General features: G+C 50.8%; 1 protein-coding gene across 8 annotated transcripts in view; it reads right to left on the reverse strand.

Moving 5' to 3' along the window:
- Positions 1-15,330, reverse strand: part of Nfasc (neurofascin) — a 200,245-nt gene that overhangs the window by 65,587 nt on the left and 119,328 nt on the right. For 7 of the 8 annotated variants that reach the window (XM_004663557.3, XM_045150394.1, XM_045150409.1 and 4 more), the window contains exons 4-8: positions 11,355-11,372; positions 10,534-10,639; positions 7,431-7,627; positions 6,943-7,065; positions 4,319-4,489 (exon numbers count right to left, since the gene is read on the reverse strand). In XM_004663557.3, coding sequence (XP_004663614.2) covers positions 4,319-4,489; positions 6,943-7,065; positions 7,431-7,627; positions 10,534-10,639; positions 11,355-11,372 — 615 coding nt within the window. The remainder of the gene's footprint in view (positions 1-4,318; positions 4,490-6,942; positions 7,066-7,430; positions 7,628-10,533; positions 10,640-11,354; positions 11,373-15,330) is intronic. The other variant, XM_045150386.1, reaches the window with a different exon arrangement.

Consider the following 15,330-nt stretch of genomic DNA (forward strand, 5'->3'; position numbering starts at 1 on the left):
CCTGGCGTTGAATTGCACCCCCAATCTGCTTCACACTGACAGGAAATTTTTCATTATTCAGAACTACCTCTTAACGTGGAGACCTCGCCTGCTTGGGAAGTCAGTTTGGGCATACCTGGGCAGAAGGTGGGAACTGATCCCCAGTGGGACAAAGGGGCAGGTGGCACGGGTAGGTGAGGTGGGACTAGGCCTCGAAGGGACGATTTCTGGTTTCTCCTGGGGAGCATGCTGGCGTGCACAGTTGAAAGGACCCTGATTTTTGTGTGTGTGCACCTAAGCCGTCAGGTGTAAGTGAGCCTCTCTCTTCCAGGGGAGTAACTCCTACACACAGTGGACCTCTCTGAGTCTTTGGGAGCATGAGTGACAGATGCAGGGAGACTCTGACTGTTCTTGAAGAGGAAGTACAGCATGCAGTCCATTGTCTGCCACAGAAGACCCTTTTCCTCTTACCAAGGTCCCTCTGTGTTTCTTCTCAACTTTTTATTGATAACCTCCATACAGAAATGGAAATGCAGTGATCACAAACCCCTCCCACCACACTACCTTTTCTCCCTCCTACATCTTCCCTCACCTGATCCCTTCTTCTCAACTAATCTCTTCTAATTTGATGTTATAAATCTGTTCCCTCTTATTAGGCAGCAAAGTGCCTCTTATTGTAGCAGTCTGTCACAGTGTGGGCAGAAGGACAGGTGCCCTCTCGTCCAACTAACTCCATTTGTCATTTGTTTTTTGTTTTTCTTTATTTTATTTATTTTTTTGGGAGAGAGAGAGACAGAGAGAGAAAGAGGCAGAGGGAGATTGAGAGAGAGAGAGAAAGAGAGAGAGGGGGGGGGTAGAGAATGGGCAACCCAGGCCTTTTAGCCGTTGTGAACAAATGCCAGAGGTGTGCGCCCCTTGTGAACATGTGCAACATTGCATGCTTGCGTCACATTTGCATCTGGCTATGTGGGACCTGGAGATTGGAACAAGCATTCTTAGGCTTTGCAGGCAAGCACCTTAACTGCTAAGCCATCTCTCCAGCCCTATTTTTTAAAAAAAATTTTCAAGGTAGGGTCTTGCTCTAATCCATGCCGGCCTAGAACTCACAGTGATCCTCCTTACTTCAGCCTGCCAAGTGCTGGAGTTAAAGTTATGCACCATCACATCTGGCACAGAAAGAGAGAGAGAGAGAGAAAGAGAGAGAATGGACACATCAGGGCTTCTAGCTGCTAGACACATGTACCACATCTGGCTTTTACATTGGGTACTAGGGAACTGAACTTGGATTGGTAGGCTTTATAGGCAAGCGCTTTAACTGCTGAGCCATCTCTCCAGCAGCCCCCCCCCTTTTGCATGTTTTTATGAGAGGGAGAGAGAGTATGAGAGAGAATTGGCATGCCAGGGCCTCCAGCTACTGCAATCAGACTCCAGATGCATAGGCCATCTTGTATGCATATGTGACCTTGTGTGTTTGTGTCACCTTCTGTGTCTGGCTTACGTGGGATCTGGAGAATTGAACATGGATCCTTAGGCTTTGCAGCCAAGAACCTTAACTGCTAAGCCATCTCTTCAGCCCTCATTATTAATTTTTTTTTTTTTTTGAGGCAGGGTCTCACTCTAGCCAAGGCTGACCTGGAACTCACTCTGTAATCCAGTGGTGGCCTTGAGCTCACAGCAATCCTCCTACCTCAACCAGGGCCTTCAGCCTCTGCAAATGAACTCCAGCACATGTGCCACCTTGTTTATCTGGCTTTACGTGGGTCCTGGGGAATTGAACCTGGGTCCCTTGGCTTCATAGGCAAGTGCCTTAACCACTAAGTGCATGCCTTTAATCCCAGCACTCTAGAAGCAGAGTTAGAAGGATCGCTGTGAATTCGAGGCCACCCTGAGACCACATAGTGAGTTTCAGGTCAGTCTGGGCTACAGTGAGACCCTACCTTGAAAAACAACAACAACAAAAAATATTGAGATTGCCCTGCATTTTGTAATATATATCCTTATTCCTTTCCATCGAGGCAGTTAATAAAAAATAATGACATGAGGGGCTGGAGAGATTGCTTAGTGGTTAAACACTTGCCTGTGAAGCCTAAGGACCCCAATTGGAGGCTCAATTCCCCAGTACCCACATAGGCCAGATGCACAGGGGGGAGCATGCATCTGGAGTTGGTTTGCAGTGGCTGGAGGCCCTTGTGCGCCTATTCTCTCTCTCTCTCTCTCTCTCCCTCTCTCTCTGCCTCTTTTTCTCTTTGTCATTCTCAAATAAATAAATAAGTAAATAAAAATAATAAATAAGAAATTAATAAAAAATAATGATATGATTGATTTATTCCCAAATGGCAAACTGTGGGCAGACTGTTTGGCCTCCCACCCCGGACCTGGTTCTGAAGGTACAAGCAAAAACCTGTGTCCTTTCTAGACAGGAAAGTCAAGAGATCCCAACTGAGCTATTTTAAGCAACTGTGCCCAATTCTAGGCTGGCTCAGATGCTCAGAACTTGTTTCCAGACAAAGCTGCCCCTGGGAGAACTCCAGGAAGCCAGCAGGGCTCTGTTCCAGTCACCAGGAGGGTTTCTTGTCATTTGGAGGAAAGAATTTCCAATGAACAGGGGACTCAGAAATGAGGCAGAAATAAGCATCCCTTACATTCCCTGGTAGAAGAAAGGGTGGTTCTGAAAAGTTCAGTGTCTAAATATCATCGAAACTTAGTGCTTCATTCGTCCCTATATCCTCCATCCTCAGCCCAGGACAGAGGTCACCCAGCCCAGGCCTTGGAAAGGCTGGCTTTTACCATCACCCTCTCCAGGTGGTAACATGAAGGATCAACTGTTCTCTTGAAACAAGTCTGTTTCTCATACTGGTTCATCCTCATTACCAGCTCTCTTGGCCACTGAGGCCACTCGGAGGTTCTGGGCAGACCACACTGTCCTTCCAGCTCAGCCAGCTGGCAGGCAGTCACCTGAGGCACACTGAGTAGACACAGCAGTCCAACCAACTTTCTTTTCCAGGGATCCCCGGGTCGGGGTCAGAGAACCAGGGAAGGAGCCAGCAGGGCGGTGGGGGGTTGGGGGGAACCTGGGTCACTCTGCAGCAACAGGCAGGGATCACGTCTGTGTTTAGGAAGATCGTGTGGGTGCATGTCACATCATGGGAGCCAGCAGTCACTGGGAACAGCAGGTAAGGGTAAGGGACACTGCTGGCAAGAAACAGGTGGTCAGAGGAAGGGCAAAGGAGTTCAAAGGAAAAGATTAGCAAGAGAGAAAAGAAAGCAAGGAAGAACAGACGAAGGCAGTAAAGGAAAGGAAGGAAATGGGAAGAAAAAAGGAAGAAAGGAGGAATCTGCTTCCTCACGGATCCCTCTGTGACAGCAGAAAGAGACGCAGCTGTGTTGACTCCGCAGCGCGCCTGCCCTGTCAGCAGCACGGAGTGACGGGGGCTCCCTGTGACGGATGCAAGGTGAGCGCACCCAAACCCCTTCCCACGAGACCCCTCAGGGTACTGCTGGCTCCTTCCTCTTGGTCCTCGGGAAGCCAGACCTGTAGACACTGCCAGTACTGTGATGCTGGTGGCCTATGGACAATTCTTCCCTCCTACAACACCGACAGTGATGTCCACAGCACGAGTCAGCTCGGCTTCCTCCAGCCATGGCACACATGCATGGTGAAAGCCACCGCAGACAGCTGGCAATGCCCCGAGCAGGCTAAAGAGACTGTAGTCCAAGCTTCCGGCTGGCCTGTCCCTGTGTTTCTAAGTAAGGACCATCAGCCCTGGAACGGGCCAGGAGATTCTCACTTGCTTTTGTATTCGCCAAAGAGACTCGGGGAATAAAAGCCAAAAACACACAAAGTAAAACAGATCTGTAGCTTGCAGACACAGCAGTCCCATGCGCTTCAGCGAGTGAATATGACAGAACCAAATGCAATTCACTCTGCTGTGTCCGCTCATTCTACTAGTGTACGTTCTGGCTTTCTTCTAGAAACAAAGAATAATTAGTGTCTAGAAGTAAAGGCAGTAAGTACACGAGAGGACGCCTGATGATTATTTAAAGTGGGAGCACCCGAATGACAACTGAGGCTCCAGGAGGCCCGGGGATATATCCAGGCAAGGCAGAGCCTGGGCCTTGGGGGGGTGACTGTTTCCCACCACAGCTTGAGAAGTACCGGCTTAGCTTAGGACCATGTTTGACATAATGTTTTTGCATCGAGGGACACTGGATAAGGCGGCGGCAGTGGCTCAGGGACAATGATTCCAGAGAGGCTGTGAGCCAGCTGCGGGCACGTGAGCTGCATGGGCTCAGGAGCTGCCTCCTCCAGTCCCCAGGCATGGGCAGGACCCGCACTTACTGGTGAGGACCTTGAGGGTGAAGGGGTTCTTTTGCTGGATGGTGTGAGTGAAGTGGAAGCGCGCGTTGCAGCTGTAGTCGGTCTGCATGTCCTGCAGCATGACGTTAGAGAAGTACAGGTCCCCGTTATGGCCTTGGGAGACACGTTTGTCCTGGGTGATGGGCTCCATGGCTGTTGAGAAGGAGAAGGGTGATGTCAGTGATGATCATCACAACAGCCCTGAGGCTCGGACATTTCAGAAGGCCAGGTGGGGGCCAGGCACTTGCCAGCATTTTTTTCTAATACTCTCAACTCTGCAGCAAGGCTGAGGATGAAGTTAGCATCATTATCTTTCTTTTTACTTGTGGGCTGGAGAGATGGCTTAGCAATTAACGTACTTGCCTGCAAAGCCAAAGGACCCAGGCTCAGTTCTCTAGGACCCCACATAAGCCAGAGGCACAAGGTGGCACATGTGTCTGGAGTTCATTTGCAGTGGCTGGAGGCCCTGGGGTGCCCATTCTCTCTCTCTCTCTTTATCTTCCTTATGCTTCTTTATCTATCTCTAATAAATAAGTAAATAGTCTGAAAATTTTATGTATGCATGTATGTATGTGTGTGTGTAGATGTCCACACAGGAGGAGGCCAGAATTGTAGTTTTTCCACTTTGTGTCTCTCAGATGGAGTCTCTCACTAAACTTGGAGCTGCTGTTTTCAGTCAGACTGGCTATCCAGCAAACCCCAAATTCTCCTACCGCCACACCCTTCAGGACTGGGTTACAGTGATGTGTGGCCATGCCTAGCTTTTTCTGTGGGTGCTGGGAATCGAACTCAGGTCCTCATGCTTGCATTGGAAATGTTTTTTATCCTCTGAGCCACCTTCCCCGCGCCCTGACAATCATTTCTTAAATCATCACGTCAATGATGCTAACTGTTGAAAAAGAGTTTGCTACTCCTCAGAGATCTGTTGAGGGCCTACTATGTACCAGGCCACAGGAGATGTGTATTGGCAAAAGAGATGAACAAAAAAGACAGTTCATCAGATCCCTAGCCTGGCAGGAGAGACAATAAGTAAATAAGTAACCATAATTTGGTGCAGAGAACAGGCCTACGAGGCCATAAACTGCCATAGACTATAGAAGAGCCTCATCCTCCAGGGGCCCTGAGTTGGTCCCTGAAGGCTCTGTGTCTGTGTCAGGTAAAAGAGCCAGACGACATTCAAGGTTTCTAGGAAGCAGTTAAAGTGTGCTAACAGCTGAGAGGATGTGGCCTAGTCAGGAGCAGAGGGGTGCAGGAAGGAAGGGGCAGGAAAAAGGCTGGAGAGACAAAAGGACCAGGCCAAGAAGGGTACTATGCCAGGAAAGGGAGTCTAGACTTGTCTCCAGGTGAGGGAGAAGCTAGAAGGGCTCTAAACATGTGAATGGACAGAACAGTGGGGACGCCAATTATGGGTATTATAAACCAGAAAAAAGCTTATGGGTATTATAAGCCAGAAAAAAGCTGAGGGTCGCCTGGGTTGGGGAGATGTCGGAGAGAAGGTGGGCCATGGACACATCACCGGGTGTCAAATGTGATGTGACGGGTGGGGGGAGAGAGTCTGACCTGAGCGCGAGCAAGCCAACCCAGCCTGTGGCCAGACAGCCTTCCTCACAAATGTGATGAGGGAAAAGAGGGACAATGGCTATGCGCAAAGCCAATCTCCCCACAGCACAGCTCTCAGTAACGCTTCCCTGGCACAGTCTCACTGGAAGCAGACTGGAGAATAATTTAGGGATGGACAGATGGAAGGATGACAGGAAGGTAAGTAGATGGATATGCAGGTTGATGGGTGGGCAGATGGATGGATGGATGGACAGGGAAGGGAGGGGTGAAGAAGGGACGGCCGAGGTAGACAGGAGGGGAGGAAGGGAGGGGGAAGGAAAGCCAAGGAGATAGAAACAGATAGGTAAAGAGAGAGAAGGAGAAAGAGATAAGGAGAGCCTTTGCTCACCTTCACCATGCTCCCCTTGTGATTTCATTGAAAGTGTGGATAACACTGAGCTTCTTCCAGACAGGCTAAATGAGCCTTGGTCCACGACTGAACCAGAACAGTCTCTCAATGTTGCCTGGCCCCTGCTCCACACACGACCTCCCCTCCCACCTGGCAAAGTCGTCATTCTCCTCTTTACCCTCTGTCCTCCTAGAAGTAGAAATTGGAGTAAAACCAGATTGACTAAAGGTCAAAGAGAAGGCTTGGTTTCAACTGCCTTCAATTGGCCCCTGAAAACACACATTCTCCTGATTTTCCTTGTGTTCTTTTATACCTCCATGAGCACAAACACCCAAGAATGTCCTGTGTGTATGGCCCAGCTCTAAGCCCTTTGGATGCACCGAATCATTTATCCTTATAATAATTCCATCAATATAGTGGCAATTCTCTATTTTTTTTTTTTCAGGAAGAGGAATCAGAGGCCCAGAGGTATGTAGCAACTTGCTCAAGACCACACAGCGACAGCAGCCTCTCTGCAGAGCTGTGTTCTCAGGCATGTGGCTACTGGGAATCGGCCTCCCACAAGTCGGATGTCCCAGCTTGGGAGGAGACATCTCATTCACCTATCTGCTACAGCCCCTGGGATCGGACCTCTGTGAGCTCACGTTTCCCCACTTACAGCTGCTCATCCAGAAGATGACGGGGGATGGCAGGCCAGGTGGGGGGTTGCACTGCAGGGTCAAAGGGGCCCCTTCTTGAACCACGACGGGATCCAGGTTTTCCTTGGGCCACAGGGGAGATTCTGGGGAGAAAGAGACAGAGGGGAGGGGGCAAAATGAGATGGATGGCTGGGGCTGTGCAGGCTTGAGAGAAGAAGAAACTGGAGGACGAGGGAGGCAAGAGAGAGGGCAGGCAGGGCAGTCCTCGGGAGGAGGGAACAGAAAGGAGGGAGGCCCTTTTGTCACAGGGGTGGCTCATCTTCAGCTGCCCTCTCCTCTCCCCTCATCCGGTACCCAGATTGGCCAGTGAGCTTAGACCAGACTGGTCTGGAAACTCCCTTTCTGAAGACTTTTCTGGGGTGAGGAAGATTCATGGAAGGCAGTGGCTCCCACCCACCCCGATCTGCCCAGGAGCTGGTACCAGAACCACCCCCATGTGGGCACTCACTGGACACCTGCAGGCGGATCCGGTTGCTCAGTGCTGTGCCAAATTTGTTTCGGGCAAAGCACTGGTATTCCCCTTCATATTCTTCAGGCCGCCCGCCACTGCGGAAGTCAATCACTAGGGTCCCAGACCTTCTCCGCATGGACACCCGTGGGTCCTTGGCAATGTTGAAGAACCTGCTGTTACGAGTCCAGTGGAAGCTGTGGACAACAGGGCCGGGCAGACTGTATGTTGGGGCTGGGGGATAGACTCCTGGTGAACCTCAGAGCCTCGCCCCTCACTTAGTGGTAAACTTCTACCCAATCACTACACCTCCATGCCAACAGACCCAGTCCTGGCTAGGCACAGCTGCCTGGTGACCTGAGAGAATGCAAAGGCCCAGGCCCACTGGGTCTGCTGGGACCACGCCCGCCATGAGTGCCGTTCCCAGCCAAGGCTGATATTCATGGTCCTGCGTGGTGGCTACTCAGCTCCCTCTGCGGGTTTTTGTTCTGTGTGTGAGCACCATAATTGAGGGACAGCCAGTAAGTTTTTAAAAATCTAGTCAGCTATTCCTTTTCTTCCCTCATGGTATTCCCAGTCTCCTCTTAGAAATGCACACTCCATTTGTATTTCACCAACTGAAGTGCACCAGAGGACGGGCTCTGCTCCTCTACCCCTTAATCATATCATCTGAATCCAAAGTGGATGGCAAGGCTGTCTGTGCCCTGCTTGGCCATGCCTGGGAGCCATGGAGGAGGAGCTTGGGCGTAAGGGCGGCTCTGAAACAGTGCTCATAAAGAGCGCAGCAAGTCCCCCTGGCCTGGGGCAGGGTGGGCACACGTGCCTGCTCTAGCCAGGTCCTCATGTTCTCTGCTGCCCCTGTTGACCTGGTTATAAGCACAAGTGACAGGAGCAGCAGCAACTGCTCAGTGTCACAGAGTCCTCGCCCCACAGAGGGGGAGTCACCAGAGGCTGGCTTTTCCGTGTGATTCCCTTCAGAGTGAGGGAATCCCTGTTGGTTCAGAGGTTGGGCTGAGTCGCACAAGCCCAGGGCCAGAACAAGCCTCTCTGCCCAGCCTCACCTCCCCAGTTCACAGGCACAGCCTGTCATGCTGGAGCCCAGCTGTGCCAGGCCCAATCTGTGGCAGCTACTTTGGTGTTGGGGCTGATGGCTTAACATCTGGCAAAAACCCAGAGTGGGTCATTTGGCAGAAAGACATCTGGGCCTTGGGGTTAAGGCATGGGTTTAGATCTGGTTCTGCTCCTTTTAAGCTGGTGACTATGGAAAAGACACTTAAAAAAATCTCTGCTCAATTATGGAGGACACTGGGCCTGCCACAGAGGAAGAGAGGCAAGCGATGGCAATGTGGGGAGCAGCATCCAACAGCCTCGACCGAGCAGACTTCTCGCTCCTGCCTGCTGATCTCCTGTTTGCGCTTGTTGAGCACACAGCGTACACAAGCTCAGCAAGAGAGCCTCGAGTTAGTTAGGAAGAAGAACTTCTTATGAGACAATCATGATGGGGATGGAGAGATGGCTTAGTGGTTAATGCACATGCCTGGGAAGCCTGAGGACCCAGGCTTGATTCTCCAGGTCCCACGCAAGCCAGATGCACATGGTGGTGCATGTGTCTGGAGTTTGTTTGCAGTGGCCAGAAGCCCTGGCATGACCCTTCTCACTGTCTAATAAATAAAAATAAATCTTAAAAAAAAGATAATCATGATGGATGAGGGCCACACAGGGCAGTGTAGAATGTTCCACCAAAAGTCAGAAAACATAATATCTAAGTGGGTGTGCTGGTGCTCTGTTGGACCATCTGTGGAGGCTGTGACAGGGGGACCATGAGTGTGAAGCTAGTCTGGGCTATACAGTAAGGCTGTCTCAAAAATAAAATTAAGGGCTGGAGAGATGGCTTAGCGGTTGAGCGCTTGCCTGTGAAGCCTAAGGACCCCGGTTCAAGGCTCAGTTCCCCAGGACCCACGTTATCCAGATGCACAAGGGGGTGCACGTGTCTGGAGTTCGTTTGCAGTGGCTAGAGGCCCTGGTGTGCCCATTCTCTCTCTCTCTCCCTCTCTCTCTGTCTCTCTCTAGCCGCTTCTTTCTCTCTCTGTCTGTTGCTCTCAAATAAATAAATAAAAATGAACAAAAAAATTAAAATTAGAATTAAATTTTAAAAAGGATGATATGAGACAAAAAGAAAACCCCACAGTTTTACTGGAAAGACTCAAAACTCACTAATGTGCCAAGAAAAAGTGAGAGTTGAGTGTTCAGCATTAAATGAAGCTTATCACACCCTCCAAGGCTCAGGGGCCACTACAGAAAAGACAGTGGGAAGGATGTGAGAGCCAAAGGATGGGGCGGGCGCTTTGGAATGCTGTCTTCCAGGCGCCGAGGGGCTGGTGCTTAGGACACCATGGCTGTCATTGACCTGCATGATACTGGGCCCGTCATGTTGTCATGGATGATGGAGAAGGGCAAAAACATGACATCAAAATAGAAGAGAGTTGGGCTGGAGAAAAGGCTTAGCGGTTAAGGTGTGTGCCTGTGAAGCCTAAGGACCCAGTATCCATGTAAGCCAGATATACAAGGTGATACATGCATCTATGTATGTATGTGTGTGTGTGTGTGTATACACATATACACACGTATATATATTACAGTGGCTAAAGGCCCTGGCATGCTTTCTCTCTCTGCTCTTTTGCTCTCTCTCAAATAAATAAATAAATAATTTTTTAAAAATAGAAGCAAGACTGGTTGAAGAGAAGGGATTCAATAGAAATAGGGTTGGGAGGGTACAAAAGAAAGTAATGGGAGGTGATTATGATCAAAATACATTATGTATGTGTATGAAAATTGTCAATTAACAAGTTTTTTAAAGGCCTCTAGTCTGGGCTTCTTATGGTGAGCCGAGACAAACCATCTATATATTCTAGCCCCAGTTTCCTTATCAGGTAAATTTTCTAATGACTGAAACTTAACCTTCTGCTTCCTATCGATGTGTATGTTTTTATGAATGAACTGAATTTTTAGCCACTTGTTTTTGTTTTGTTTTTCGCTTTGGGCATCACCAGGCGCAGAGGCAAGTTTAAATGGCAGCCTTTCAGGGTCCTCTCCCTTCACTCACCTGGGTGCAGGGTTCCCCTTGGCTTCGCACTCAATCAGGATGTTATCACGGGGGTCCACGATGTGGTCCTTCACTGACTGCTTAGTGATAGTCGGGGGCTGGGTCACTGCAACAGGGCACACGGGGGCAGGGGTCAGAGTTACAGAGACCTGCCCTGAGCTTGGCCTGAGGAGGGCTAAGATCAAGAGCCTTAGGAGCAGCGAGCCGACGTGAGCAGTGCCCTATGCTAGACATGCAGCATCTTAAGTGGGGCTATAGAATGGGGTGGGCGTCAAAAGCCGAGCGTAAGAATCCTTTTCAGAAGAGCTATGCACAACGGAAAGCCAGGTTTGTATTACTCAGGCTTATATCCCAAGGCCCAGCACACCGCAGTGCATGCCAGTTAATAAACGTGTGCTGAACGAATACGGAAACACAAGCAGCCACGGCTGGAAGTTTTACAGCCACGGTGGTTCTGAGCCCCGAGGCTCAACAGATGGTCAAACTGTGCTAAGGCAAGAGTGAAGTGAAAGAGGCTTTAGTTCCCAGAGTTTCCCTGTGTAGCAGCAAGCCCCAGCGTTCTTCCTAGCCACCAGTGGATGGAGGAGTCACAGCAGCCGTGGAGCACCTGAACTTCTGAGCACACATGCCTCCTCCTTGTTGGCAATAGGACTCTCTGGGAAAGCTCTGCCCTCCAGTTAGCTGATAAGGGCTTTAGGGTTGAGAAGCCCCAGCAGGGACAGCAGAGAGGCCACCAATCCCAGGCCCTGCCTTCTCACCTGGCTTCTCCCAGCCCCTCCTTCCTCCCTCAAACTTCCCAGAGGTGCACGTGAGGGACTTACGCTCACTCTGAATGCTTGCTGTTAGTTCCAGTAGGTTAGCATTGGGGATGGGGGGAGAAAAAAAAAGAACATTGTTATCGTGCAGAACAGACCAACTAACTGTCAGGTGCCCTCTTGCTCCAGCATGCAGGGGGGAAGTGGGGATCACACTGGCATGGGACTGTCTCCTCCCAGCTGCAGAGCCAGGAAGGGTTGGGGAAGAGACCCAGCAAGGGCACTGCATTCTTCAGGAGACTGGAAGCTCACAGTGCAGGAGCAGAGTCTACCCAAAGGGAGATGTCACAAGAGAAGTCCAAATGTCCCAAAGTGACTATGCCTGTTGAAAGATGCTTCCTGGCACCTGATGTCATTGAGGGAAGAGGGTTTCTTGGTCCATAGTACACAGGGGAGGCTGAGTTCAAGATGGAGGTACAGGGGAAGGAGTGGACTTGAGCCACTTCTGCAAGGCAAAGGCCCAAAGTGTGGGAAGCCCTGAGGGCCCAGCAGGCCCAAGGCCTTATTGTTCCCGTGACACCTCTTCTCTCACACACAAAAGCAGGTTCTCTCCTCGCTGTCTCCTCCTTCATATCCTTTGGAAAACTGGCATGACCGCTGCCCTCCCACAGCAGAAGTGTGATCACCCTCAGAAGTCCTGATCCTGAATGAGAGTCCAGGCATGTGGCTGAGCCCTCTGCTCCATGCTCTGTTGTCCACACAGGAGGCAAAGAAGTGGGTGGCGGGCTGGAGAGATGGCTTAGCGGTTAAGCGCTTGCCTGTGAAGCCTAAGGACCACGGTTCGAGGCTTGGTTCCCCAGGTCCCACGTTAGCCAGATGCACAAGGGGGCGCACGCGTCTGGAGTTCGTTTGCAGAGGCTGGAAGCCCTGGTGCGCCCATTCTCTCTCTCTCCCTCTATCTGTCTTTCTCTCTGTGTCTGTTGCTCTCAAATACATAAAAAAAAAAAAAAAAAAGAAGTGGGTGGCACACAGTCTCCATCCACAGCATCATCTGAATGTGCACCGGCTCGCATACAAGTGTGCTCCTGTACAAGCGTGTGTGCCTGTGTTTGAGATCTGCTTCTCACACTTGAGCAAGCATGTGAATCATGGTGGAAATAAATGCAGGTTCTGGTTCAGCTGGTCTGGGCCTGGAAAACCCTTCCTCTGTCTTTCCCTCCCTTCTTTCCTTCTTTCTTCCTTTCTTCCTCCTCCCTCTTTCCCTTTCTTCCTTATTACTCCTTCTTTCCATCCTTACTTCCCAATGCTGAGGGTGGAACCCAGAGCCTTGCCAATGCCAGGCAAGCATTCTCCCACTGAGCTGAACTGCAGCCCAAAGCCCGCATTTCCAAGCGCAGACTGATGCTGGGCTTTGTGTTCCAGGGGGAGTCAGGCCTTGGAGAGCAAGCCTGTGAGCTCTTTGTAGGACACAAATCTTGGTTCAAATGGATCTGCAGAAAAGAGAATATGTGCCTCTGTGACTTTCCAAGTCTTTCCTCATGATGCCCTCAGGGGGCAACGGGATAATCTCATGTCAGGCTGCTCATGTCAGATGTCAGACACATGGGTGACTTTTTCAGAGAAGGGCTGCTGGGGGGAGTGGGAGGCTGTCAGCATCGGGGTGGTGCTGTGATGATCCTGACGTCCCCCCTACCCAAGGGGACTGAAACACAGAGGAGGCATGTAGGGGCTCGGAGAGGGTAATCTTCACAGCCAGAGTTCAACTCGGACCAAGGGGTGCTGAAAGAGTCACAGCGGTCCCAGAAGCACAGGGAATGGGCACTTGAAGGAGAACTGAGGCCTGGCCAAAACGAACACCCCACTAGGCACACTGTCAGCCAAGGAGTCCCCATAGTATGACCTTTAGAAAAGTTCCAAGAGGGGCTGGAGAGATGGCTTAGTGGTTAAGGCACTTGCCTATGAAGCCTAAGGACCCAGGTTTGACTTCCCAGAACCCATGTAAGCCAGATGCACAAGGTGACGCATGCACACAGGTGGCACATGTGCACAAGGTGGCGTATACATCTGGAGTTCATTTGCAGTGGCTAAGGCCCTGGCATGCCACTTCCTTCTCTCTCTCTCTCTCTCTCTCTCTCTCTCTCTCTCTCTCTCTCTCTCTCTCTTTCATAGAAAGAAAGAAAGGAAGGAAGGAAGGAAGGAAGGAAGGAAGGAAGGAAGGAAGGAAGGAAGTAAGTTAGTTAGTTCCAAGAGCCCAGTGTGGTATGGCCCATGGAGTACTGAAGGGACATTTTATTCTCCACCTACCCAGGCCAACCTGGGCAGGACACAAAGGAACGGCAAGTCCAAGAGGAAAGGCAAGTCTGGTTTCTGAACACATGCTCTACGGTGCTCTCTACCGCAGGACCTTCTCTGCAGGTTTCTCCTGTCAGGGACCAAGAATGGTACTTCTGGAAAGACCGAAAGCCAGCAGGGTTGGCACAGGGTTTAGGGTGCTAGAAAGAAGGGACCATTCTCCTTTCGATCACAAGCTGGGCCCTTTATTTTAAGCCAATGGATCTCTTAGATCCTCACATATAGCTGAGGGCTCTGGCCTCAATCTGGCTGGAAGCCCACCACAGGGTCTTCTTCACCTCCAGGGAATCTTGAATCTTAGGAGGGGCCATCATGTGGTTAAGAGCACATGGAAGGGGCTGGAGAGATGGCTTAGCTGTTACGGTGCTTGCCTGCAAAGCCAAAGGACCCAGGTTCAATTCCCCAGGATCCATGTAAGCCAGATATACAAGGTGGTGCATGCGTCTGTAGTTCATTTGTAGTGGGGCTGGAGGCCCTGGTGCATCCATTTTCTCTCTCGCTCTCGTCTCTCAAATACATACATAAAAATAAGATATTTTTTAAAAAAAGATCATGTGGAAAGTTGGCCGCACAGCCTGAATGGTCTCCTGCTGTCCTGGTGCCTGCTTAAGAGCTTTTTACAAACCCATCCTGGGTCAGAGGAGTGAGTTAGCCTGGTGTGGGACTCAGCAGGCTGCTGTCCTTGGCACTTTGAACAAGGCAAAAGAGAAGACCTTCATAAGAGGAGGTTCTCAGGTGAGCTAGAAATGGATGGCTGCTGTCCCCTAACTCCCCACTGCCTATCTGGCTAGGGGTCTCCTGAAAATCTATTTGCCTAAAGGGACAGTGACATTTTCAGCCTCCACTATGCTCCCAAGGGACAGAACTACCCCAGAAGACAAGCTGCCAGGAGAAGGCAGTGGGAGACAGTATGTTCTGGGAAAAGGTCGGCAACCTCCTCTCCCTGAACCCAGATGCACTTCTCTCTTATTAAAGAACTTGCTGTCTGATCATGTCAAGTGGAGAATGAATTTGTTCTTTTGGCTTCCAGGCAGGAGAAAAAGCCTTTTCCAACCTGGCCTTGCAGGGCCAAGCAGACGCCTTTCCAGAATGCAGAGCTTCACGTATCTCTTTTCTTCCTGGGCTCTGGTAGCCAGTCTCTGGCTCCCTCCCCTGAGGACAGGCATCCTGTGGCATTGTTTGGATGCAGGTGGGGAGGAGCTTTCTCTCACTTGGCTGCTCTTCTCCATGGGTCCATGGGAGAAAAGTGCTGAGCTCCCTTTATAGGAGGGGGAGAGATGGACAAGTTTCCAGCAGACTCACTTTTTGACAAAACCACTCTGGCTGACGAAGCTAGCTTGATTTTTTTTTTTTCCTCCAAAGGTCATGCTGTTGTCCTTCAGCCTGAGGGGAGGGAGGTGGTGAGGGGCAGAGGAGTGCATGTGACTTCACTGGCATCGCAGTGGAAGTCGGAGGCTGGGCGCTTCAATGGAGGATTGTGCAGCAGCCCAGGGCGCTGCTCCAGAGAGCTACCCTGCCAAACCTTGGAGCGGAGGTGGTGCCCCTGCCCTCGAGGCACTGGGAATGAGTAGGATACCTGACAGAACAGCCTTGGCCTGAGACTCTCAGGCCCTCCTCACCAGCAGATGGGGAAGTTAGGAACACTTGAAGCCCAGGCAGCAAGACTGTGGGGGAGGGGCTGTGGTGCTGT

This window comes from Jaculus jaculus, chromosome 1 (assembly GCF_020740685.1).
Source record: "Jaculus jaculus isolate mJacJac1 chromosome 1, mJacJac1.mat.Y.cur, whole genome shotgun sequence".
Classification (NCBI taxonomy): Eukaryota; Metazoa; Chordata; class Mammalia; order Rodentia; family Dipodidae; genus Jaculus; species Jaculus jaculus.